The 24,698-nt window shown below is 60.8% G+C and overlaps 1 protein-coding gene across 1 annotated transcript; it reads right to left on the bottom strand.

The window, feature by feature from the left end:
* Positions 648-24,698, bottom strand: PTDSS2 (phosphatidylserine synthase 2). Its single transcript, XM_021082544.1, has 12 exons — positions 24,346-24,698; positions 16,376-16,477; positions 9,188-9,270; positions 4,986-5,053; positions 3,286-3,420; positions 2,893-2,943; positions 2,551-2,664; positions 2,274-2,392; positions 1,896-2,010; positions 1,682-1,827; positions 1,414-1,599; positions 648-1,326 (listed from the first exon to the last, which is right to left on the bottom strand). The coding sequence occupies exons 1-12, from the start codon at positions 24,525-24,527 to the stop codon at positions 1,167-1,169; spliced, it is 1,461 nt and encodes a 486-aa protein (XP_020938203.1). The 5' UTR covers positions 24,528-24,698; the 3' UTR covers positions 648-1,166.

The raw sequence follows: 24,698 nt of genomic DNA, 5'->3' as shown, positions 1-24,698 counted from the left end.
AAGGGCAGGGTCCAGCCCCGTCTACTTGGCCTTGTCTTGCATGGGGTGGGTGGACAGGAACCAGCACCATCAAGCAGACACTGGTGGTGTGCACGGGGCCAGGTGCCCGGGCAGCAACTTCCTGGCAGTGCTCTGCCTGCGGAGCCCTTCAGGGTGCCTGGGACTCTCACCAGCCCTGAGGGGGAGCAGCTGGAAACCAGCGGGGCCAGAAACCAACGGGGCCTCCCAGGGGCCAAGCCTGGGACAAATGGGCGCCCACCTCTGCAGGGAGGGCACAGGTCACCAGAGGCAGCGGGTTCCGGCCCAGAGCAACCAGCAACCAGGAACCCAGTGACCCGCCCCTGCACGCGGGGTGGAGTGGTGGGATGGGCGTCAGCCCCACAGCCCCGTGCGCGTGTAGCCGTGCACGTGTAGCTGGAAGGCCGTCTGCCCATCGCCACACACGCCCCACCCAAACCAGCTCCTGGGGCCGGCTGGCCACGTGGCGAGCGCGGCAGGAGGGAGGGGGCGGGCTGGGTGACCCCTGTGCCGCCTGGTTGTTTGTCAGGACACACGTCCAGCCCCGGCAGCTGCCAGCGGCCCCTCCGGGTGGTGTCCCAGGTGGCAGAGGACATGGCGGAGACGAGGGCAGCAAGAAGGCGCAGGGCGGCAGGCCATTACCGTGGCTTTTACTTGTTCTGTCTGCTCGTGGAAGTGACCTCAGCTCTGCAGTCAGGAACCCTCGCCACCCCCAGGACCCACCCTCCCGACAGTGGCACCGGCTTGGGGTCTGACTCGATGGCGGCCCCGTCCTCACACCCTCTGGCCAGGGAAGGGATCCACCCTTTCTTGGCCGCCTCAGCTGCTCCCGGACGATCGTCCTTCATGGGTGCTGGGCCGCCGGGGGCCGGCAGGGCCCTGGGGTGCAGGGGGCGCCGTGGCCGTGCTCCTGGGCCAGGCCGTGTGGTTCGGAGGCGCCGAGGGGCCGAGGCTTTGGGCTGACTGCGCAGGAAGGGGCAGGGGCACGCACTCCCTAGGGCCGGGCTGCCCAGGGCAAGCCCGGAGCCCCGGGAGCCCACGGTGCGCCCGCACACACGCACGCACGCGGGAGAAGACGACACTCGAGGGCGGAGGGCTGCAGGAGGTTCCTGGCGGTGCAACTGGCTCCGCGTGGCCGCGGCGCCGTGTCAGTTCGGGGCCGGCACCCCCTCCTGCTCGGCCTCCTCGGGCGCCGAGGGGTCGTCGGGCCCAGGCGGGTGTCTGTCCACGCGGCCGTCCGCCCTGGCCTGCCCGTCCCTGCTCTGCTGCTTCTGCCGCCGCGTCTCCTTGTACCTCAGCGTGATGTCCCTGCGGGCGGCGGGGGCCGGGTCAGCCCCGCGCAGCCAGGGGCTCCCAGTGGGACAGGCAGGGCCGGGGGCCGGGGCGCGGGCTCACCGCAGGAAGAAGCGCCAGACAGTCCAGGTGAGGGCCAGCACGGAGCCGAGCGTCCAGCACTGGGAGATGTAGAAGGGCAGCGAGAGCGTGAGCGTGTGCGGGTCGTACTTGACCACGATGAGCAGCTCGGTGACCGTGATGGCCGCCACCAGCCAGGCCTGCTGGCCCAGCTTCTTGTGGGGCTTCCTGTGGAGGGAGGCGCTGGCGGACGGCGGGCCCAGGGCCACCTGCCCGCCCGCCCCCGCCCACCCGTCCCCGCCGGCCTCACGGGTCGTCCATGAAGTCGTAGATCTCCCGCATGGCCACGCCGCCCACGTTGACGAAGAAGACGAGCCGCAGCAGGACCAGGTAGTGCTCGGGCGGCATCCAGAGCACGAACTTCAGGTAGAAGGTGTTCAGCTCTGCCAACAAAAACTGGGGGCAGAGGGGGGTGCGGGGGAGCCCAGGGCCCAGCGGGCCGCGCGCCCGAGGCCCGGCCTTACCACCAGGATGATGCCGCACACGGCCAGCCAGCGGCGCAGGCTGGAGGCCGGCTTCCACTCGAAGCGGACCCAGCTGTAGGGCGTGAACTGGAAGGCGATCCTCTTCATCTTGCCCCTGGAAGCCCGGCCGTCAGCCTCGGGCAGGGCGCAGCCCCCCGCCCCAGAGGCGGCCGTCGTGGCCGCGAGAGGGACCCACCCGCAGCCCCCAGGGCTTCACTTGGGGGCGCGGCCAGGGGAGGCATGGCCCCGAGAAGGGCCCGCGGGGACGGGCCCCAGGTGGAGGTTACGGGAGGCAAGATCCTCGCCCAGGGCCCCTCGCAGAAGGGCCTCGGGGGCCACGTCCCGGCCCCACGGAGCAGGGCGGCTCTTCAGGCGTACTTGTAGGTTGGAATGTTCCAGAGGCCCTGCCACTTGTACGTCTTCAGCGACAGCCACTCGAGCGTCTTCATGCCGCAGTAGATGCCCAGCCCGTTGCAGACAAGCACGTCCATGATCCACTGGGGGCGGGAGCCAGGTGGGAGGTGGGTGCCGGGGACCCCCTGCTCCAGCAGCCCTGCCTGGGGAGGCCCCAGGCTGGGTCCTCCCCGCGGTGGGGCAGCCGGCCCGGGTCAGGGCACAGGGCTCGCAGCAGGCCAGGCGGAGGGCGGGCACCTACGTGGTCCCACCAGCACTCGCTGAAGTTGGGCAGCTGGTGCTCCAGGCTGTACTCCAGGAACTCGAACATGACGCTCACGATGCTGCACATCCACCAGTCGCGGATCATCAGCGTCTGCGGGCCGCGGCCGGGCGTCAGGCCTCCCCCGCCGCCGCCCCGGCGGAGGCACCGGCGCGGGGGCCAGGCCCGAGGGCGTGCAGCCGGGCCGCAGGCCCCCCCGGGCCTGGAGCCCAGGCGGCCTGACCGTCATCCCTGGAACCACGGCCCGGCACCCACGGCTGGAAAGGGCCCAGAGCCCAGGGCAGGCTCCAGGCCAGGGGTCCCGCCCGAGGAGGCGCCTACCTTCAGGTACCAGCCGATAAAGTGTGCGGGCACGAAGCCATCCAGCTTGTCCTGTGGGGGCAGGGGGCAGGCCTCAGGCTCGGCCGCCCATCGTGAGCCGGGAGGGGACCCCGACGCGGCCAGAGGCCATCCTCACAGGAGGTACTTGGCCCCTGGGTCCCCCACACCCTGCTCCTAGGGGGCGTGGAGGCTGAGGGGAGCCCTATGTCAGGTGGGAGCAGGGCCAGCACCCCAGCCCGTCTGCAGAAGGACTCAGGTTCCAGAAACCACCACACCCGGAGCAGCACCCGGGCGCTCAGGAAAACTCTACCAAGCACCGCCCTGGGAGGGGGTGCAGCGCCAGGAGGGGCCCCTGAGCTGGCACTGGCCTGGGAGCCCTTCCCAGGCACTCACCCAGACGTTGTGGAAGGGGTCAGTCTTGTTGTCCGCGTCATAGATGAGGCAGTTTCCCCCGTAGTCCCTCTCCGGCAGCGGGACCCCCAACCTGGGGTCCACGTACTTCAGAAACTGGCGGCCGTCGTGGACAGTCTGCAAGGCCAGCGCCCATGTCAGTGGGTCAGATGAAAAGGCAGACAGAATTCCTCAGCGAGCCCCTTCCAGGTGAGCCCTCAACCAGATGTGTGCACACCCGTGGTCACTGTCGCCAGGAGGTGAGGGAACCCAGGGCCCATCCAGGCCGGGTGGACCCACCACACGGGGCGTCACTCAGCCTTCAAAGGGAGGCGGTCCTGACGCAGCTGCCACAGGACGGGCCTCGGGGACACGACGCTCGGTCACAGAGGGACACACACTCTGTGAGCCCACGCACGGGGTCCCTGGAGGAGCCGGATCCACAGACACAGGAAGGAGCTGGTGGGGCAGGGCCAGGGGAGGGGCGGGGGCGTGTTCCATGGGGCAGAGGGTCCATTCGGGAAGACGGAAAGTTCTAGAGCTGGGCGGCAGAGAAGGTGACACGGCCGCGTGAATGTGCTTCATGCACCTGAGCTGTGTGCACTTAAAATGGTTTAGATGGTAAATATTATGGTGTTTTTTTTTACTATAGTTTTTAAAAACTTGTAATTCAATTCACTTCAATAAAAACAAACCGCATAGAATTCTACATACACACGCGTGAGCACACACGCGTGCACAAGGGAACTGAGATAAGCTCTGTGGATTGCCTCAAGGTCAATGTCATGGTTTGATACTGTCCTATGTACATTTGTAAAACCGAAATGCAGTTGGAGTTCTTACTGTGGTGCAGTGGGTTAAGAATGCAACTGCAGGAGCTCCTGCTGAGGCACAGAGGAAATGAATCCGACTAGTGTCCCTGAGGATGCGGATTCGATCCCTGGCCTTGCTCAGTGGGTCCAGGATCTGGCGGTGCCGGGAGCTGTGGTGTAGGTCGCAGATGCCGCTCAGATCTGGTGTGGCTGTGGCTGTGGCTGTGGCGTAGGTCGGCAGCTGCACCTCTGATTTGACCCCTAGCCTAGGACCCTCCATGTGCTGCAGGTGAGGCCTTAAAAAAAAAAATCCACACTGGCTGCCAGAGAATATTCTGACCAAGGCAAGTGCTGATGGGATGAGAGAGACAGCAGCTCTACGACGTGCTGGGGGACCCCTGGGTGTCTACCCTCTGGAGGTGAAAGCAGGAAGACCCTGCTGGCTCCCGCTGACGAAGTCTGAGACCAAAGACACCATCAAAGCATGCTCAATGAGACAGAACAGGCAGTAGTCATCAAATCCTGATCCAGGACTTACATCTGCAGGACGTGTGCCCCAAGGGGAGAGACACATGAAGCCATAACTGGTCAACCACAAAACCGGAAAGGAAACCCCACCACGACTGGCCCAGCTGCCCCCCCAGCCCCCGACACACAGCGCGCCTCATGTCGTGGAGTCAGGCACGCAGATATGCAGCACCTGCAAAGCAGAGGCTGCCCACCGGGCTTCCCCCACGGACCCATCATGCCCAGAGGCCCCGGCCCGCTGGACGGTCGCTGCTAAAGGCGATGGTTTCGCTCTCCTCCGGAGCCCAGGGCTGGTGCAAAGCCTCCTCTGCCACCTTGCGTTCTCACCTCCCCCAGTCCCTCCAACCAAGGAAAACCGCTTACCTGGAAGAGTATAAAGATGAGAAACAGCTCGTAGACCACACTAACGCAGAGCCAAAACCTCCAGTAAGCTGCAAAGACACAGAGCACAGCGGCGTTAGGGAGCGCCCGCCCGTGGTTCCAGGCACCCTGACCCAAGTGTGGCTGCTGGACTTGCGTGGCCTGTGGCGGTCCCTCCTGGGTCCCTGCAGAGACTTTAGAAGCAAGATCTGACCCAGAGTTAATTTACGCACAGTTCAGTCTCTCCCCGAAAGGCTTCCTTCCTTTTCAACTCTGCTCCTGTCCTTAAACCTTTCATTCCCTGTTCCCGGGTCACTGCGGCGGCACAGAAGGCCTGGGACCTGCTCGACAGGAGCAGGGACAACACACAGCCTTGCGTTACTAGGGACGCGTCTTTCTTCATCGTGAAGTAAGTTTGCAGGGTGTTGGTGGACACCCTTCGTCATGGTAAGAAAATCTGGGTTGTTTTTTGTTTGCTTTTTAGGGCTGCACCTGCAGCATATGGAGGTTCCCAGGCTGGGGGTCGCACTGGAGCTGTAGCTGCCGGCCTACCCCACAGCCACAGCCACACCAGACCCAAGCTGCGTCTGCGGCCTACACCACAGCTCACGGCAACGCCAGATCCTCAACCCACTGTGCGAGGCCAGGGATCGAACCTGAGTCCTCATGGATGCCAGTCAGATTCGTTTCTGCTGAGCCACGACGGGAACTCCAAGAAAATCTTTTAATTACCATGCGTGAGTACGAAAATTCCTTCTTCTGCATTTACAAGGACCAACTTTTTTCTTTAGTGTCAATGTGTGAGTGATATCAAATTTTCTAAGGGTAAACCCTCCCTGAATCCCTAGGAGCCTGTCTTAAATTTCAATCCACACTCTGAGGAACCTGTCCCTCCCGCGACGTGGCCCCCGGCGACGGCAGTTGGTGGGCCGTGTCACACACCTTAGGGCTGCCCAGAGAACAGCTGGATGTTCTCTCCATGGGAACAAGGTGAGGGGCCGAGGTGAGGCGGTTCTGGAGAAATCGCCCTGCGGCCCGTGTACCGAATCGCCACACGGCACATCCTGAACTTAGGTTTCGACTGTACGTGTCAATTACAGCTCAGTGAAGCTGGGAAAAGAATGAATGTGTCCCCTGGAATGCTTTCTTTTGGCCGCATACCTGGCACATGGAAGTTTCAGGGCCAAGGATTAGACTGGTGCCACAGAGGTGCCAACACCAGATCCTTCGCCCATTGAGCCACCAGGAAGCTCCCAGGACTCCTCTCTCACCACCCCCTTTCCATACTCACAACGAGCCCAGCTTTCCCTGGGGGGTGAGGTGGTGGGGAAGGGAAGGTCAGTAACTGTTCGAAAAAGATAGCTTTCACCTTCACCACCCTGTTTAGTAAAGGCCTAGGATTATCTGCTTTTCCTTTGCTTAAATACATTAAAATAAAACCCCCCAAAACACTAGACTACTTTTTCTGGCCATGGTACGTAGCAGCTTGATGTGAGATCTCAGTTCTCAGACCAGGGCCTGACCCTGGGACACAGTGGTGAGAGCGCCAATTCCTAACCACTAGACCACCAGGGAACTCCCAACAGCCTACTTTTAAAAGTGAGTTCGCCATGAATAAAACAGGCCGTGCTCACAACTGGAGATCCGAGGCTGAGCCAGGGCTACTGAAGGGAAACCTCGAGGTCACACATGACCGGACCATGTGCCCTCCCGCCCTAGCCTCAGCGGAACGAGGACAGGCAGCTGAGCAGCGGGAGGGGGCCAGGCGCGGCCCCCCAGAGGTGAGAGAGCTCTGTGGGACCAAGTTCCCTGTGCCATGAGTCCCGGGTAGCAGCTCACCACACAAGCGTGAGCAGCAGCTGCAGGGACAGCCCAGCAGCCTCGGGACTTGGGCCTGACCTGCCTGCGGGGAGATTTATGAGAGACGGACCTCATACACGCAGGAAACCCAAACACAGGACATTCTTAGGAAAGTTGGCTGACGTATTCTGAGACGCTGGGGATAAACAGCTGATGCGACCAACATTCTCCGTGCCCCGAGGATGGAAAAAGCCTGGAAAATTGTCTCTGGTTTGAGGGCTGCAGCAGCAGGTAGAGGGCCTGGCCTCCACCCGAGTCGCACTGTCCCTCGGCACACAGGCCACTCCTGGTCCTCCCCCACATGCCCACTCAGATGACAAGGGCCACCAGCTCACTCCCCATCACGCTTGCCCTGGAAAGCCCACCAGGGACCCAGACCTGCCCGCCACCCCCCGAACCCCCAGCAGCCCTCCTCCTAACCCCCACCGCCATCTCGCCCCGAATCACCCAGAGGCGCCTCGAACCCGCCCCGCTCCCCAACCCAACACTCTTCTCTTCTCCGTAAGCGTCAAATCTGGCTGACCCCACAGCACTGACAGTGTTCTCACGTGCTCTGGCTCTCGGAGGGAACCCCAGCTGAAAATAAAGACCACGAGGGGAAGCGTGCCTCATTTGGGACTGCAGCCAACTTATTTTCCAAATAAAGCAACTCCCTAGGAAGGTCGGCCTGGAGCCTTGAGTCTGCTCCCCTACCGCTGCCCGAGCCCAGGCCAGAGGAGGTCGGGAGCTGTGCAGAGACCCCCAAAGTACCTCCTTTTTATAGCCAGAAAGGCCCTCACGCTGTTCCTCCCAGCGTGCAGGTGGAGCTGGAATCGAGAATCTGGGATTTCCTGCCAAGCACCAGGTTAACGAGAAGGCGCCCCGGGACAGCCCCCCTGCCGTGAAGACTGGCAGAGAAACAGCAACCAGACTAAAACCGCAGTGGAAGCTTTCAGACAAAGGTGACTGCATCCTGCCAGGTGACCAGAAGCCGGAGCCCAGGACCAGCTGCCTGGCCCCTGTCCATCCTGCTCAGGGCTCTACTGGGCGCCTGGTGCCTCAGCCACGGACAAGCACTGGCTGAGCTCTCAGCAGCCCGTGCTTCCTCCCAGGCCCACCTGACAAGCACTGGCCACGCCTGGTTTCTCGGGGCAACTCTGGTGGTTTCACATGTCGTCTCACTTTCCCACCGCTCTCGTTAGGCGTCTGCTGCCCTCTGAGGGTGGACTGGATGTGCCCAGACCACCGAGAAGGTGAAGGTCCCGCTGCCTCAGAGCTGGGCAGGCCTGGCCCCTCCTCAGCCCTTAGTGGGGGTCACGCCCTGCAGCGGGAGATGCCCGCCAGAGCCCCTGGGCAGGGACCACGCAGGCTTCATCCAGCACCAACATCCCCATCAGGCACTGAAGGGGCAGAGCACCCGGGTGCCTCGGCCTCGCTCACAACCACAGCCTCACTGGCCCCTTCCAGAGGGCAGCTGGGTAGCACCCACCAGCCCCCCAAAGCTCGTGCCCTTGAGCTGCTCCTCCCAGGCCTGGGACTTCCGTTGCGTGAATAATCAGACACGTGCACACAGGTGTCTGTGCAGAAGTTCACCGCAGCCTGGTGTCTCACCGTGAGACAGGAGCCTGGATACACCACCCAGGGGACTGGTGAGGCTCACATAGTGCATTCAAACGAGGGCTGAACAGGAGCCTTCGAGAAGCCACTTGTCAGAGTAGAAATGCATGTGGATGCGCTCGTGTCAGACCGCGAGGTGAAACCACGCGTGAGCGCCACCCTTCGCACAGCTGCGTGCATCTCTGCACAAACACGCACGGGGACACTGAGCAGTGGCTTTTTTTTTTTTTTTTTTTTTTTTTTGGGTGAGGGGTTTTATTTTTATCTAAAAGTATTTTCTGTATTTTCCAAATTTTCTATAGTACATACACACCCTTACTGAGCTGGAAACATGTTACTAAATTGAGACCCTTCAGGAAAACTGGCCAGGCCCTGCCTCCAGAGCTGACCCCCGGCAGGGTAAGGAGTCCCCACGCCTTGGGGGCGGGGGCAGAGACAGGAGAGCCCCGGGAGCACCCCAACAGCCGGGTGGGCCCGACCGCACTGGTGGCCCGGGTGCTTCTCCACCTGCAGGCAGACTGTCCTTGGACAGAGGGGCCAGGCGGCGCGGGGCACGGGGAGGGTCCGAAGGGGGGCCAGTGGCCGCAGGAAGAGGAACTCGGAGACAACTGTGAAACCATCCCCTCCGCCCAGCAGGGAGGGGCCCGGCGGGGGGGCCAGGACATTCACACGCAGCAGCACAGACACAGAACGAGCCTGGGAGCAGCAGGGCCACATGGGCACACACGGAAGGAGAAATGGCAAGTTACCTGGATGAGGTCTGGAAAATGGCCCGTCTTTAGCTTGTGTGACTCCAAAACATAAGAAAACCAAAATACTGGCCACAATACCTCTGCAAATAAAGAACAAACAGCCCCTCAGTGTGCGTAAGCGCAAAGCAGAGGGAGGGACCCCCAAGGACGCCCACGGTGACAGCCCCAGACCCCTGGAGGGCAGGCGGGAGGAAGCTGGGCCTCTGTGGCAGGGAGGCTGGGGGGCCGGTCACACTGCCCCAGCCTTGACAGCCCCTGGTCCAGCTCCAACCACCTGGAGGCAGCACCCCCCCGCCCCGAGAAGCCCCCCGGCGGCAGGCTGCGGGTACTTTAGTGCCAAGTGGTACCCACGAGGCCGTGCTTCACGGTAAAAAGAACCCAAACCCCAGACTGCATCCATGATGCTCCTGTGTTCACCAAAGCCCTACCATGGAAAGATAGCTAGGGTCGAAGGGCTTCCCGGTCTGCCCCAGCAGGGTCCTGTTGCTATTTCCAGGGAGCTCTTGCATCCTACGGGGACCCAATCCCAACAGGACCACTGCAGCCACGAGGGGACGGAGTGGAGGCACTGGGGCCACAGCTGCACAAAATGCATGTGCTCCCAGCTCCGGCGCATGCTGCCGGCCCTGCCCCGGACAGCGGTCACACCAGGATTCACCCGTCCCGCGGCATCCAGCGCTGGCGACCAACATGAAGCCGCTGTGCGCACAGATGAGAGATTGAGCGGGGGCCCAGGGCACCACCTTGGGCTTCTGGCCTGAAAACACCCGCCCTCTGCCTGCTGGAGCACTGGAGCTGAGGACAGAGCCCTCCTGTCCCCCGCACACCTGCCCACCTGCCCGGGAGCCACAGGCATGTCATACCCTGGGGATGACAGCCACCCTTCAAGTGCTCAGTGCCGGGGCTGCTCGACGCCCTCCCACCCCAAAGAGAGAGAAGGCAGCCACCAAGAGATGGCCTCAGGCCTGGGGGTGACCGCGTGGAGAGTCACCACGAGAACAGAACTGAGGGGACGCGACCCCGGGGCACCCAGGCCCAGGTGGTGGGGAGCAGCCTCGTCCCCCACCCCGCCAGGTCGGCCTCATGACCCCATCCTGGGGTGCACACCTTACTATAACGTTTACAATTACCTGGGAAACCATCAGCCAGGAGGGCTTACTTTTAAAGAAAAGCAAAGCAATTCCCTTTAAAATAGTCTTTTAATAACACCCATGGGGCACAGCGGAAATGAATCCCACTAGTATCCATGAGGATGCATGTTTGATCCCTGGCCTCTCTCAGTGGGTTAAGGATCCGGCGTTGCTGCAGCTGTAGCACCGATTCGACCCCTAGCCTGGGCACTTCCATATGCTGCAGGTGTGGCCCTAAAAAGCAAAAATAAATACAAAAACCAAAGAGTCTTAATTCCAGGACAGGAAAGTTGCAAAGGTAGTGCAGAACCTCCCACAGTCCCTGGCCAGTCCTGCACTGCTAACTGGCAGGGCGCTCCCCTGCCAGTCGGTGAGCCAACACCGACACGGTGACCAGAGCTCACCGTGTTTTTCAGGTTTCTTCGGTTTCTACCTGACGTCCTTTCCTCTTCCAGGAGCCACAAGAGAGTCAGTCCACACATTTCCTTAGGCTGCTCTGGGCCACGGCAGTCTCTCAGACTGTCTGGTTCTGGACGACTGGGCTGTTTTGAGGAAGAGTGGTCCCGCATTTTGTGGAATGCCCCGAATTACGGCTGTTTAGAGTCAGATCAGGGCAACCGGGTTTTCGGAAGTGAGATCGCCGATGCAAAGGACCATTTTCGCATCACATCAAAGGTACGCGTCATCCTCGCGATTCTGGCTGTTGGTGCCAGCCCCGCCTCCTTCCCGAGGTGTGTCTGGCAGCCCCCCCACATGCCCTCAGGAGGGAGGCCTCTCTGCACAGCTCGAGGGGAACCTTCCGCCCGGGAGCCGTGCCTCTGCTCCTCGACGCACTGTCGCCTTCCATCACGGCTCTGCGTGCACGGACTCCAGGGTCTGCCTTAACACTTGGGCTCATGACCCAGCCCTGGACTGCGGTGCAGACCGTCGCAGCTTCGGCCGATGGGAGCATTCACTCAGCTCCCACTTCCCTCTCACACACCCCATCCTTGCGGGGGTTTGTATTGTTTTCCTGAGCATCCACTTCCTTTCTGGTGCCAGGACACGCTCCAGGCCCATCCTGGTGACTCCCCGCCCCAGCCCTGGCACTGGCCCTTCCTCCAGGGGACCTGGCTCCTCCGCTGGCTGACACAGCAACAAGACGTGTGTGGCCCAACCGTCTCTCCATTAGGCTGGACGTGAGTTCCCACCTGTGTCTCCAGCCAGGGTCTGCTACCCACGGGTCACCCTCCCTCTGTTTCCTGTAACCTCCCACTCCAGCAGTGAGACCCCCGGCCCCACCCACTTGATCCCAGCAGGGACAGCTGTTTACCTGCTTCGTCGCCAGAGCACAGCTGTGTCCCCTCACTCCTACAGACCCCACTTGTTTCCAAGGCCACTGAGGTCGGCACCTTCCCTCCAGGACCTCAGCAAGGGAACCTTCTCCTGCCACGGTCTGCTCTCCGTCCTGGATTCGCCAGCCTCCGAAATGACTTTTTATCTTATATACTTAGGTTTGCTCTTTTGAGTTGTTCTGTCCTATGGGGTGTGTTTTCCATTTGGCCGCCACACAGAGCGGCTTCAATACCCTAAACGCCCGCGCTCCACCTATTCATTCTCCCGTGCCCCCGGACCACTGAACTCTTTGTTTGGCCGCCCCTCGGCACATGGAGTTCCCAGGCCAGGGATCAGATCTGAGTCGCAGCTGCCACCTACGCCACAGCTGTGGGGACACAGGACCCTTAACCCACTGTGCCGGGGTGGGGCTCGAACCTGCGCCAGCGCTCCAGAGATGCTGCCAACCCTCCTGTGCCACAGCGGGAACCCCCCGTTGATCTTTTTACAACTCCTCCAGAATGTCACAGAGCTGGGCTCACACAGCGCGTAGCCTTTTCAGACTGGCTTCTTTCACTCAACAATGTGCATTTAAGCTTCATCTCTGTCTCCACGGTCTGACAGCGCATCTCTTTTCATCACGTAATGAACGTGCCAGTTTACCCACTCACCCGCTAAGGACGTCTTGGCTGCGCCCAAGCTTTGCTAACTATGAACAAAGCTGCTGCAAACATCCACGCACAGGGTTTTGTGTGGATCTGAGTTTTCAGCTCCCTCGGGTGAAAATCAAGGCGCACAACTCTGGATTATGTTCCGTTCTGTGAGAGGCCCTCCAACTGTCCTCCGGGGGCCGCGCCGCCTGTACCCCCGGTGGCGGGGAGGCGTCTGGTGCTCCTCTCCCTCGCCAGCACTTGCTGGGGCTGTTTAGCTCTGGCCATTCTCGCGGGCGCGTGCCGCGGCCTTCCTGGCGGCGCGTGGTCCTGGGCCCGTTTCCTCTCTGCTGTCCAGCTCTTCGGCCCAGCTAGTAACTATGCTGCTGGTGTTCTTACTGCTGAGCCTCAGCAGCTCTCTGCACAGTCTGAAGACAAGCACCTCATCAGATGGTGTTCGGCAAGTATTTCCCGCCAGCCTGTGGCTTGTCTTCTCTCCAGCTTAGCAGAGTGTTTCGCAGAGCAGCTGCCGATGTTAACGAAGTCAGCGTGGTTTTTCTTCCACGATCACGCTTTTGGTGTTCTACCTAAGAAGTCGCCATCAAGCCCACGGTCACCAGACTGTCTCCCAGTCTTCATCAAGAAGTTCTATTGTTTTCTATTTTACATTTAGGTCCAGACTCCCTTTCAAACGAATGACTGTGGCAGCTGGAGGGTCTGGGTCCGCACTACCTCCCACGTGGGTGTCTGCTTATCCAGCACCCCTGCTGAAGACCCTCCTTCCCCGCTGAGCTGCCTCTGCCCCCTCCAAGGGCCAGGGCCATGTCTGGGGGGCCTGTGTCCCGGCTCCCTACTTGGCCTCTGCCTGCCACCATCTGGCGGCTGCACACTTTGCAGCCAGCCCTGACGCCAGGTGGTGTCAGCCCCGACTGCTCTCCTCTTCAGTTCTGTGAACGGGGCATACGTCCTGGGTGTTAGATGCAAAACATATTTGTATGTTACATGTACTGATTTATTTGCACGGGCGTACGTGACCACAGACATAAGCATCCCAAATGTCCCCGAACGATAAATGGGTCTGTGAGCAGTGGGCTGCCCACACAGCAGACCACCCCTCAGCACAGAACCAGAACAATCGCCGACACACACACACAGCAAACGTGGGTGTTCCAAAGCCATCGTGCCTGGTGGGAGGGGCCAGACACAAGGGTGCCTGCTGAACGAGACTGTTCAGCGGGCAGGAAGGAGCTGCGGGGACAGATCTATGGTGGCCTGTGGCCAGCAGTGCGGGCTGACTGTGGCCTTCAGAGGAAACTCCGTGTGCACCCCCCCTGGTGGTGGCCCACAGATGAGCTGTGTGTTTTCAACAGACGTGTTATATTAAATTACACATCCATCCAGTCGACTTAGGAAGAAAAAGCCTATGTCCCCAAAGGTCCCTAAAAAGAATAATAACACACAAGCCGAAACTGAACGCTCAAGGAAAACAAACCAATCTCCTGAATTATTAACATCGCAGAAGTATTAATTTAAAAAATAAGCATGACCTTCAGGCAGTATCTTACATAGACGAAACCTTCCCCTGAGAGCATCAAAAGCTCTGACATGGTAAAAAAATAAGCCAGGCCCGGCAGCCTCTGGAGAGCCTGGGGGGCCTGGGCAGGGGGCTGCCCCCAGAGCGCCTGGTCACAGCCCAGGCAGATGTGGGCGAGAACGGATCAGCGTGAACCAACCCACGCGCGCACACGCAAAGGCTCCTGGAAGAAGCAGCAGAGCCTCGGCAGCTGCGGTGGGGACGGAGGCTCCCGGGAGGAGGCTCCAGGCCCCACCAGCGGCATTTCAGGGCCAGAGACAGTGACTGTGCTGTCCAGTGTCCCCAAGGCACAGAACCTCAGAGCAGAGCAGTGTCCAGGGGTCCTCCAACCCCTACCCCCCTGCCCCTCCCTTCGTCGCCCTTTGCTGGCCAGATGGTACCTTCTCTGCCCACTGTCCCGGCCTCTCGCAGGCGGGGACAGCTCAAGAGAAGGGCCAGTGCAGTATGAAGACGGGGGAAATGGCCCCACGGCCCAGGGCTGCGGTTCTGGGCAGCGAGGCTGGGAGGTGCGAGCCCGCCCGGCCCCGCACGGGCTCTTCTTGCTGGGGGGGCATGTGGAAACCACGCGCTTCCTCGTGACGGCGCTCGCCTGGTGACGTGGCAGGGCTCCTCTCTGGCCTAACTCCACAGCTGCGGGGGGCACCTCGCCAGTGTGACCAAGGCCTGCTTTTGGGCGCTTCCTGCCCAGCTCTGCCAAGGCGGACGCCACAAACACGCCATACCGAGTGCTGGCACACAAATCCCCAGAAAAGACCAAGTTCTACTTGGAAACCTCCCCTCCCCCGCCCCGAGGCAAACACGGGGCTCCAGCCAAACAGCCCCACGGTCTCCAGAGTCCACAGGTCCAGCACCCCCTCACCGGGCCCCACCCGGAGGGGCCCAGAGAGCCAGCTCCCTCCTCTGCTCTGGACGCCACCACCCACGCCCGCCTGGCCTGTGGTGCCATCATGCGGGGCTGGGGAGGGCCCAGGCGTTGGGCAGGTGTTGGGATAAAGAGGAAGACGCAGCAAAGCTGACAGAGCCAGGAGAGGCGGGAGGAAACCCCATAGGTGGTGCAGCTTACAAGTAAGGGCAAGACATGCCCCCTCATGCCCTGGACCCTGAGGCTGACGGTGAACAAGCCCAGGCCACCAACTAAAGCTGACCACCGGCCCCCCTGGCGCCTCCAGGCTCTGGACACCTCCTTCCACCTCTGTCCCTGCCTGGCCTCCTCCAGCTGTGCCCATAAGAGCAAGAGGGGCCTGGGCCACAGGACTGCGAGAGCAACGGGGGCTTCATGGGAGCAGAGAGGGACAGCCAAGTCCATCCAGGGTGGAAAGCGCACAGGAATGAGTTCTAAACCAGCTGACCTTCCCCACACACTTCTGAGACTGGCCCCAGAATCCACGGGATTCAGGCAAAGGACACAAACCTATCGGCAGATCTCTTTCTGGAGAGGACACCAAGAAGGGACCACCTGCCACTTTCCGCCCTGAAGAACAGGGTGGGCCACAAGCTTTCAAAAAGCCCTCTTACCAACAGAGGGGAGAAGAGCGGAGCTAGCTGATGGGGCCCGCGCCCTCACCAAAACCCCAGCCGTCGTCCTAACTCAGTCACTGTGATGCTCCTGCCTCAGAGCAAGAGACGCACCTTTGGGCTTCATCCTTTCCGGCCAGAGCCCCTGACCCCCCGGAATTTCCCAAGTGCTGAGGCTCGGGAAGTGTCTCTGTTACACTAAGAAGGTGACCTTTGGACTCTCCCCTCTGCATGGGAGCTGGTTGCCAGGGGAACTGACCAGAAGATTAGAGGGTTGGAACGCTCTGCCCACCCCCAGACTTCTGGGCAAAGACGAAGTCAACCACCAGTGGCCGAGGTAGCCCGTCACGCGATGAGGGAAGCCTCCATCACACCCAGGGGGACCTGGAGCTCCCAGGAGAGGGTACAGCCACCCCACCCCTCCCCCAGACCGCGCCCCAACGAACCTCTCCCATCTGGCCGTTCCTCCATCTTTTTTAGGATAAACCTCTATGATAAATAAGTAAAATGTTTCTCTAGTTCTGTGAGCCCCTCAAACAAATTATCAAACCCGAAGAGGGCAGTGGGAGCCGCTGATCTAGAACCAGTGGGGGGTGACCTGCACTGGCGCCTGGGGTCTAAAGGGGGAGGCAGGCAGTCCTGCGGACGGTGTCAGAACGGAGCTGACCTGCAGGACAGTCTGGTGGCGCCTAGAGTGCTGAGTGGCGGAGGAGAAGCCGCCCCCAGTGGAACTGACTGGAGCCCCTCCCCAGAGCCTCCCCAGAGCCGCTGCGCCACGTCCTCGGCTCCCACGAGCGCGAGTGCGGCGTGAGCTGCAGGCCACGCGGGAGCCGTGCCGTGGCCCCGGCACAGGCAGCAGAGGGGCTGAGACTGCCACGCGGCCGGAGCCGTGGGGCTGGGGAGCCGGCCTGCCTCCGGTGGACGCTGGCCCCCGGAGCCCCTGCCCATCTGGGCGGGGCGGAGCCGCATGCGGCCCGGGTACCTCTTGGTGTTGTAGGCCGTGTCCTGCGGCGTCTCCTCCAGCAGCGTCACGTAGCCCAGCACGCAGGTGAGGATGAAGAGCACCGTCAGGGTGTGGGCCCGCCTGCAAGGCAAGCAGACCCGTCAGTGCGCGGGCTCACGACGCGCCCCAGGGGAGCGGGCTCCGCCTCCAACCTCCTGGCGGGCGACCCCCGATGGCTCTGCTCCTGCCACATCAGCCCCTAGCTAGGAAGGGCGGGAAGAGTGGCAGCACACCGGAAGGCCCCGGGCCTCCACAGCCCGCGGGGCCCGGAAGGTGACCGGGCAGCAGGTTACCGGCGCCCTGTGCATGTGCAACCGAGCTTGCCCGCGCCATTCGTGAGATGTCCCCATCTGAGAGAGGGACCAGGATGACAGCAGGGAAGGGACCCGACAGAGCGAGGACCCAGGACCCAAAGCCATACCCCCAGAAGACCTGGCAGAGAGAAGGCTGCCCAGGGTGGGTGAGACATGGGCTCCCTGCTGTCGGGCCACCCGGGCTTAGGCTCCAGAGCATGGCTGGGAGGCGGCGGGCAGCCCCGAGTCACCGCCAGGGCCTCTGCATGTGAACGGCGGCCTGCAAAGAAGCAGAGACCCGGCTCCTACACTCAAGAAGTGGCCTGTGTCCTCGGAGAGAGGGTGGAGCCCTCCCTTCCTAAGTGAGGACACCACCCGCCAGAGCGACGTCGAGAAGACGTCACGCCCTCGCGACACACACACAGCTTCGAGCCCAGGACTTGCCACTGAGGGTTAGCTCCTCGTCTCCCTTCAGAATTTGTTGAAATATATAGTAAACAAATGAAAAGGGGGGTTTCTGCCCTGGCACAGCGGGTTAAGAAATCCAACTGCGGCGGTGCAGGTCTCTGCAGCGGCTTGGGTTCAATCCCCGGGCCAGTGCCGTGGGTTAAAGGATCTGGAGCTGCCACAGCCACAGTGCAGGCTGCAGCTGTGGCTCAGATTCGGTCTCCACACCCCGGAAACCTCCAGGTGCCGCGGGCGGGTGGAGGGAGCCAAGAACTGGGAGAAAACCCACGATAACATACCTGACGAAGGCCCCTGTACCCAGACTACGTAAAGAACGCTCACAACTCAGGGAGTTGCCATCGTGGCTCAGTGGTTAAGGAATCTGACTAGGAACCAGGAGGTTTTGGGTTCGATCCCTGGCGTTGCTCAGTGGGTTAAGGATCTGGCGTTGCCCTGAGCTGTGGTGTAGGTCACAGATGTGGCTCGGACCTGGCATTGCTGTGGCTGTGGTGTAGGCCGAAAGCTGTAGCTCTGATTAACCCCCTAGCCTGGGAACCTCCATGTGCCACGGGTGTGGCCCTAAAAAGCAAAAAAAAAAAAAAAAAAAAAAAGGAACTCTCATGAAAAAATGGACAAGTGACTGAACACACATTACTTAAAAAAAAAAAAAAAAAAAAAAAACTGGCCGACACCACGCGAGGAGCGGGGCAGCATCCCCGGCTGCCGAAGGGAAAGCAACCCTGCAGCAAGCAGGTCAGCAGTGCCAGCCCACGACGCGGAGACTGAGCCGCGACAGCGCAAGCGCTGGGAGGTCTGGAGCAGGGATCCGGCGGACGATACAGGCCCAGCGCAGGCCCAGCAGGGCCTTAACAAGGTTGAGGGCGGATGGGAGACAGGAGCAGGGCCGGCGCGTGGTGTGGGAGGCGCCGAGCCCCGACCTGGACCCGCAAGCGGGCGTGTGTCGGGGACAGTGGTACCTCGGCTGACACGATGTGTCAGAGCACGGGCGGAGCTGCACGGGCGCAGGCTGGTGCAAGACCCGGACGGCGGCCAGACCCCATCCTGACCCTGGAGACTGACCCTCCCACCTCCCCATCCTGATGCTCCTGCGTATTGACTCGTGCATCTAACTTTGACAAGAGTCTGCCAGTTGCCATAAACAATTCTACCAGGACTGTAACGGGAATTGTACGAATTAGTGCAGGAAAAACTGGCCTGTGAGGAGAAGCTACCAAGTGAGAGAGCCCCTATCCACAAGACAAGGGGTCGTCTCTGCAGTCAGATGTTAGCTGATGTCCTCCAATTCCATTTCATTTTCTTCATGAAAACAAAAACAGGAGCTCCCGTCGTGGCTCAGAGGTAACAAACCTAACCAGCATCCATGAGGACGCAGGTTTGATCTCTGGCCTCGCTCAGTGGGTTAAGGATCCAGTGTTGCCACGAGCTGTGGTGTAGGGTGCAGATGCGGCTCGGAGCCTGCGTTGCTGTGGCTATGGTGTAGACGGGCAGCTACAGCTCTGATTCGACCCCTAGCCTGGGAACCTCCATATGCCTCGGGTGTGGCCCTAAAAAGACAAGACACACACACACACACACACATGCAGAGTTCAGTCAGGTTTAGACAGACCGGCTCCGAGTGAGGGAAGCAGCCCGTGTACTCTTTCGCCACATTTAACACTGGGAGTTCCTGTCGTGGCGCAATGGTTAACGAATCCAACCAGGAACCACGAGGTTGCGGGTTCGATCCCTGGCCTCGCTCAGTGGGTTAAGGATCCGGCGTTGCCGTGAGCAGTGGTGTAGGTCGAAGACGTGGCTCGGATGTGGCGTTGCTGTGGCTGTGGTGTAGGCTGGTGGCTACAGCTCCGATGAGACCCCTAGCCTGGGAACCTCCAGATGCCGCGGGAGAGGCCCAAGAAATGGCAAAAAGACAAAAAAAAACCCAACCCCCCCCAAACCAAAAAAACAATACTGGTATTTGAACGCTCAGAACTCCTATTTTAAACTGTTTTATTTTATTAAAAAAAAAACTTTCCCCCCTTTTTGCCACATTCCTAGCATATGGAAGTTCCCAGGCCAAGGATCAAATCTGAGCTGGAACTGCGACCATGCTGGGGATCAAACCAGCACCTTCAAGGACTTGCCGGACCATTAACCCACTGTGCCACAGCAGGAACGCCCTCATTTTTAACTATTTTGATACAATTCAACATCACAATTGAGTCCTAGGCCTCAAGAATTTCAGGAAAGCCTCAGCGTTCAGCTGAACTCTGCAGAGTAAACATTCCAGCACCCAAGAGATCTGTGGAGTAATAATTGTGGCACGGAGACCACTTCACAACGTCCTATTTCAGACCTCCACCCCCAAGGTCTCCCAGAAACTCGTCCTCTGCTGGACGTTAGCCTACGTCTACCAAGAGAGGGACCCGGGGAGCTCAGCTGGCTCTCCTGGGTCTCGGACGTGGCCTTAGGCTTTCCTCCCCAGAGGGACATCAGATTTCAGTGGGGAGAATGAGTCACTGAGAACCCTCGAGGGCTGGGGCATCTGGATCATGAGGTTGACAAGACAGGGTCGGGGTCTTTGTCGCCTTGGCCCCACGGCCGGTCGGAGCTGTAAATGGCAGAGTCGAGGTCACACAGGGCGGTGGTGGGGGCCTGGGGTCTGAGCCCCAGCACCCCCGTGTGACCGCATAACCCTTGCCCTGAGGCGATGAGCCGAGGGCACGTGGTCCCAAGGGACACAGACACTAAGTAGCCCCAGAATACCTGCCATGTGCCAACAAACCCTAAGCCTTTCCTGAGCTGTCATTCCAAATGGGCAAGACAAACAAAGGGCTGGATGTGGGGGGAAAGCGGAATGCGGGTGAATGGGGAGGCCTTGCTCAAGACACTGGGGACACCGGTGCAAAGGGCTGACATGGGGCTGGCCCAGCCAGTCCCAGAAGCGGGGAGGCCACAGCTGGAGGCAGAGGGCCTACCCCGTGAGGCCGACTTGGGTCAGCTGAGCAGGGGACAAGGCAGGCCCGAGGGGTGGTGTGAACGGCTCATCTGGATCTGCCCAGAAGGTGCAGCTGACAGACTGGACGGGAAGTGGAGCCGGCGGAACCTGACCGAGCAGGATCACTCAGAGCGGGCGGTGTCCAACTCCAGGCCTGTCTGGACAGGCCTGCCAGGGAGAAGGCAGAGCCTGTGGGACGGCACCAGGCAGACCTGCGTCCCACTGCGTCTCCAGCCTACATGGCAAGGGTGGCCCCTTGGCTGCTGACTGCAGAGGCCGGGGCTCACCTGGCCTGGTGAGCTTCATAGGGAGCAACCCGTGGGAATGAAGTCAGAAATCAAAGCGTTCGAATTGGCCCCAGCATCCCTCCTTTCGAGCCCAGCCCAGCACGTTCTCCTCACCAGGCTTTTCTTCTGCTGCCAACACCAAAGCTGAGCTCAGATTTCTCATCAGAAACCACGGAGGCCAGAAGAAGTGGGCCGAAGTTTGTAAAGCAATGAAAGAGACGTTACACCAGGATCCCCCATCCAGCAGCAACCCCTTCAGGAGTGCAGACAAACCCCACGTTCCCGGATGGAGGACGGAGTGCACTGGTGCCAGCAGACCTGCTCTAAAAAGGTTGCCCTGGGAACCGGGCACTCAGCAAGGAGGACGGAGCCGCTGAAATGGGAAGGGTGGGCAGATCAGGTACCGTCCTTGCCCACACTGTCTGACAGGGGCCACCCGGGGGAGCCAGAAAGACAGAGGTGGACCTGACGTGGCCAAGTAGTGAGGCTGGGGTGGGAAAGTCAGGACCGTCCAGAGACCTGAGGAAAGACGTTGGCGCAAGGGGCACCCGAAGGAAGGCGGGAGGCACCCAGCAGCGCCGGCAGACAAGCAGCAGACCCACCTCGTCAGCGCAAGGCCCACGCCCTCCAAGACAGACCGTCCCCCACAGGGAAGCCACTCAGCACCATGAGGACTCAGACGTGCTGAGCAGGGGTGGCTCAGGATGCAGGGAGACTCCCTGTCCCTCCCAGCTGCCAGGGCTGGGCAGTGGCATCTTGTCCCACCTCCCTGGTGCCCAGGAAGACAAACTTATCCTTTGGTTGAGAGGCTGATAGATGACTTGGGGATCCAGACCTAGCGTGAGACTGGCCGTAAATCCTACAATTCTGGTCACTGGGCCAGGACGAGGGCATGAGGGCGCGGGCTCCCAGCCACGGCGAGAGGAAAATACCCAGTCGCCAGTCCCCCCTCCAGAGAGCACCACCCTCATCACGCCGACTGGGCAAGGAGGCAGCTGGCCATGCTTTGGCTCGGAAAGGCCAGGACCAGAGGGCCTGTCCCAGGCCTGCAGGAGGCACCACGACCACAGACCTTCCTGGCCTGCTGGCCAGCATGACCAAAGAGGCGTGAGCTGGCAAGCCATGCTTCCCAGACATGGGCAAAGCTGGCAAAGCCCAACCCACAAGGACCAAGAAAGGCATTTCCCCGGACCTGGGGCATCTAAGATCTACCCCACTATCCTCAGGACCGCCGGCAGACGTGCTGACAGCAGAGCCCTGGAGCCGCGTGCTCCCGGAAGGCTCTGGGTTGTAAGACGTGGGCACATGTTGAGTGTTTCTAAAACAGCCCCCACCTCGTCCCCGACTCCAGGCGTGGTAACCACCGGTGATTCACCTGTCGGGGGCACCTGCACACCCTCGCTCTGGGTCTGTGGTCCTGAACTCCTCCCCAAGAAGGCTTCCAGGTGAAGACCACCACGAATGGCATGAGAGGCGGCATCTGTGCCACCTCAGACCCTGGAGGTCCTCTTGCCTCTTCCCTCAGCCCAGTTTGAGGGAGCCCAGCCTTGGCTCCAAGGTTGAATCCTAATTCCATACTCCGTGGCTGACAGGTAATAACAAAGCAACTCCAGATCCTTACACACACCTCCAAGAAGCCCAAACTTCTTTGAAAACAAAAACTGTTTCCAGTTCTTGCTGTGACACAACAGGGTCGGCGTCAACTCTGTGGCACCAGGACGCAGGTTAGAGCCCCCACCCCCCACTCCGGCACAGCAGGTTAAAGGGGGCAGCGCGGACGCAGCTTCGATGTGGGTGGCAACTGCGGCTCGGGTCTGCGCCCTGGCCCAGGAACTCCATATGCTGCAGAGTGGCCAGAAAAGAAAAGAAAACCTGTTTTCAATCATGCAAGGGCTCTTTAGTAATTTGGGAATATACAGTTATTTCCACAAATACAGACTTTTAGGTCTTAGTGTTTACTTTTTTGTAATATTCACTACTAAATTCTCTAAAACACAAAACAAGAGTTTTTAAAATCCCAGCATAGCAAGTCAGTGACGGGAAACACAGAGGAAAATAAGCGGCTCCGGCTCGCAAGTAAAAATAACTCCCGCTGGTGCGGCAATATCTGGTTACTTGCCTTGAGGAAACTCTAAGCTCCTTCCCCTGCACAGGTGAGGGGAGAGCAGGGACACAGCAAGAACACACACTGGCACACCTTACACCTGTGCTGGGGAAGCTGGAGACACACCCAGGAGACCCATGAGCCAGGTACTGAAACTGGCAGCCCTGTTGTACGCCCTCCCCACAGTTAAGTCCGGCTACAGCATGTGTCCCTGTGGCCAGGGACCAGGGGACTGGCAGGGGGTTTGTGGGTGGTGGAGGGCTTCAGCATCCATTCAGCCAGCATCCTGCGCCTTCTGAGGGTCCAGGACCGGGCCAGAATCTAAGCTTCTTGTTTAGTTCTCTGTTGTAACCCTAGAGCAGCAACCAGCACCCCCAACATGCACTGAATGAATGGGAAGGAAGCAAGCCCAGCACTGCCCCAGGGCCTCAGTCTTCAATGGTCCCCAGCTGGGCTGTGGGAGGACGGTGCCCTCCCTCCTCGGTCTGAAGGGCACTGCCCTCTGAGCAGAACAGCTGACAGAGAGGCCTGATCCACTCACAGAATGTCCAGCAGGGTCCCACTGCGCTCTGGTCACCAGCTGTAGGGCCACCTCCATTGAGGAGGACACCCCATCCCTCTCTCCTGGCCACGTGAGCATAGCACCTTCCCAAAGCAGAGCTGGGAGGCTGCCCCCACTGCTGCAGAGTGACTCTGCCAGATGCAGGACCTCCCCAGGCACTTCCCTGTCTCTCCAGAGTCAGACACAACCAGGGCACCAATGGCCCCACGAGCATGGCTCCATCAGGCTCTCCTCCTGTCCTGATCGCATCTTCTCCAACAGTTCCAGAGCCTGTCTCTCGAGAGCTGCTTCCACATGGCAGCCCTGCTGGCTGCATCCCTGTCTGTCTTTCCCTCGGGCTCTAGGGACCAAAGCCACATCGACTTCACCTCTGTCCCCAAGGCCTTCCACAGGACTCAACTTCAGCTGGAAGTGAACTGAGCAGCAAAGAACGGCCAGAGCCCTCCTCGAAGGAGGCACACTTTCTTGCGTACCAGGTCTGTCTCTCTAACAAACAAGGGAAGAGAAGCTCTGACAGGCAAAGGGCAGCCAAGGTCACTGGGCCACCACGCACAGGAGCCTCACCTGGGACCTGTTGGTCCCACGCTAGTTTCTTGGACCCTCAAACACAGAAGGGCCCAACTCAGCCTAAAGCAATGTCAGGAACTCTTTCTTCCAAAAGAGGCCCTGGCAGGGAGGGGCTGCTTGCAGGGACCTCTCCCCGACCCCCACTAAGGCTGACTGGAGGACAGGCTGACCCCGAGGCTTGGCTAGGCGTGAGCTGCACAGGGGTCAAGGAGTTGGCCTGGCAAGGCACAACTAAAGATCGGAAGAACCTCTACTCCACCAGGTGCACGCAGCCGTGGCACGAAGTAAAGTGTTGCTGCTGCTCGACAGGAGCGCCACGTGCTAGGGGAGCAGAAGACAACTTGCCACCGCATTAGCCCCGTCAAAGGGTACCAAGACCGAGGGCAGCGCCAAGCGTGGACAGCGAGGTAAGGCGAAGCCTTTCTGAATGACTTCTGAGCCAAGTCAGGAGAAGAAGCAGAAGCCAGAGGTGGGGGCTGGACCACCGAGGAGGCCGGCTCGGGGCAGGGACGGGCTGCCCCGGGGTCCCGCGGGCCCTCCCTCCACCCCTCGCTCTGGGGCAGGGTCAGAGGTGAGGAGCTGGGGCAGGGAAGGGCCGTCCCCGGCTCCCGCGGGCACCCCCCCCCCGACCCCGGGCGACGGGGCCACGCCCCTCGCGACCCCAGCGCCACCGGTGCGAACGGCCGTCCCTCACCAGAAGAAGGTGTTCGTGCCGTCGTCGTAGACCTCGGACTCGGTGCTGCGACGGCCCGCGCCCGGCCCGCTCGCTCGGCCCGCGGGCCCGCCATCCGGGGGTTCCTCCAGCGAGGCCTTGCCCACGGGCACAGGAGACCCCGGCCGCGGCCCCTCAGCGCCCTTGCGCTCGCCCCTCCGCATGGCGCCCCGGCCCCAGCCGCTCGGCCCGGCGCCTTGACCCCGCGCACCCGAATCACCGCGAGACCACCGCGCGAAGGGCGCCGGGAAGGGGTCGCGGCGCTACCTCTCCAGGGTCTCCAGAGAGCAGAGGCAGGGGGCGGCCAGAAAAGGGCGGGCGGTGCATTGTGGGGC

The sequence above is a fragment of the Sus scrofa genome, chromosome 2, assembly GCF_000003025.6.
Source record: "Sus scrofa isolate TJ Tabasco breed Duroc chromosome 2, Sscrofa11.1, whole genome shotgun sequence".
Classification (NCBI taxonomy): Eukaryota; Metazoa; Chordata; class Mammalia; order Artiodactyla; family Suidae; genus Sus; species Sus scrofa.
The sequence above is the reverse complement of the archived record's forward strand: the minus strand, read 5'-3'. Positions and strand labels throughout refer to the sequence as shown.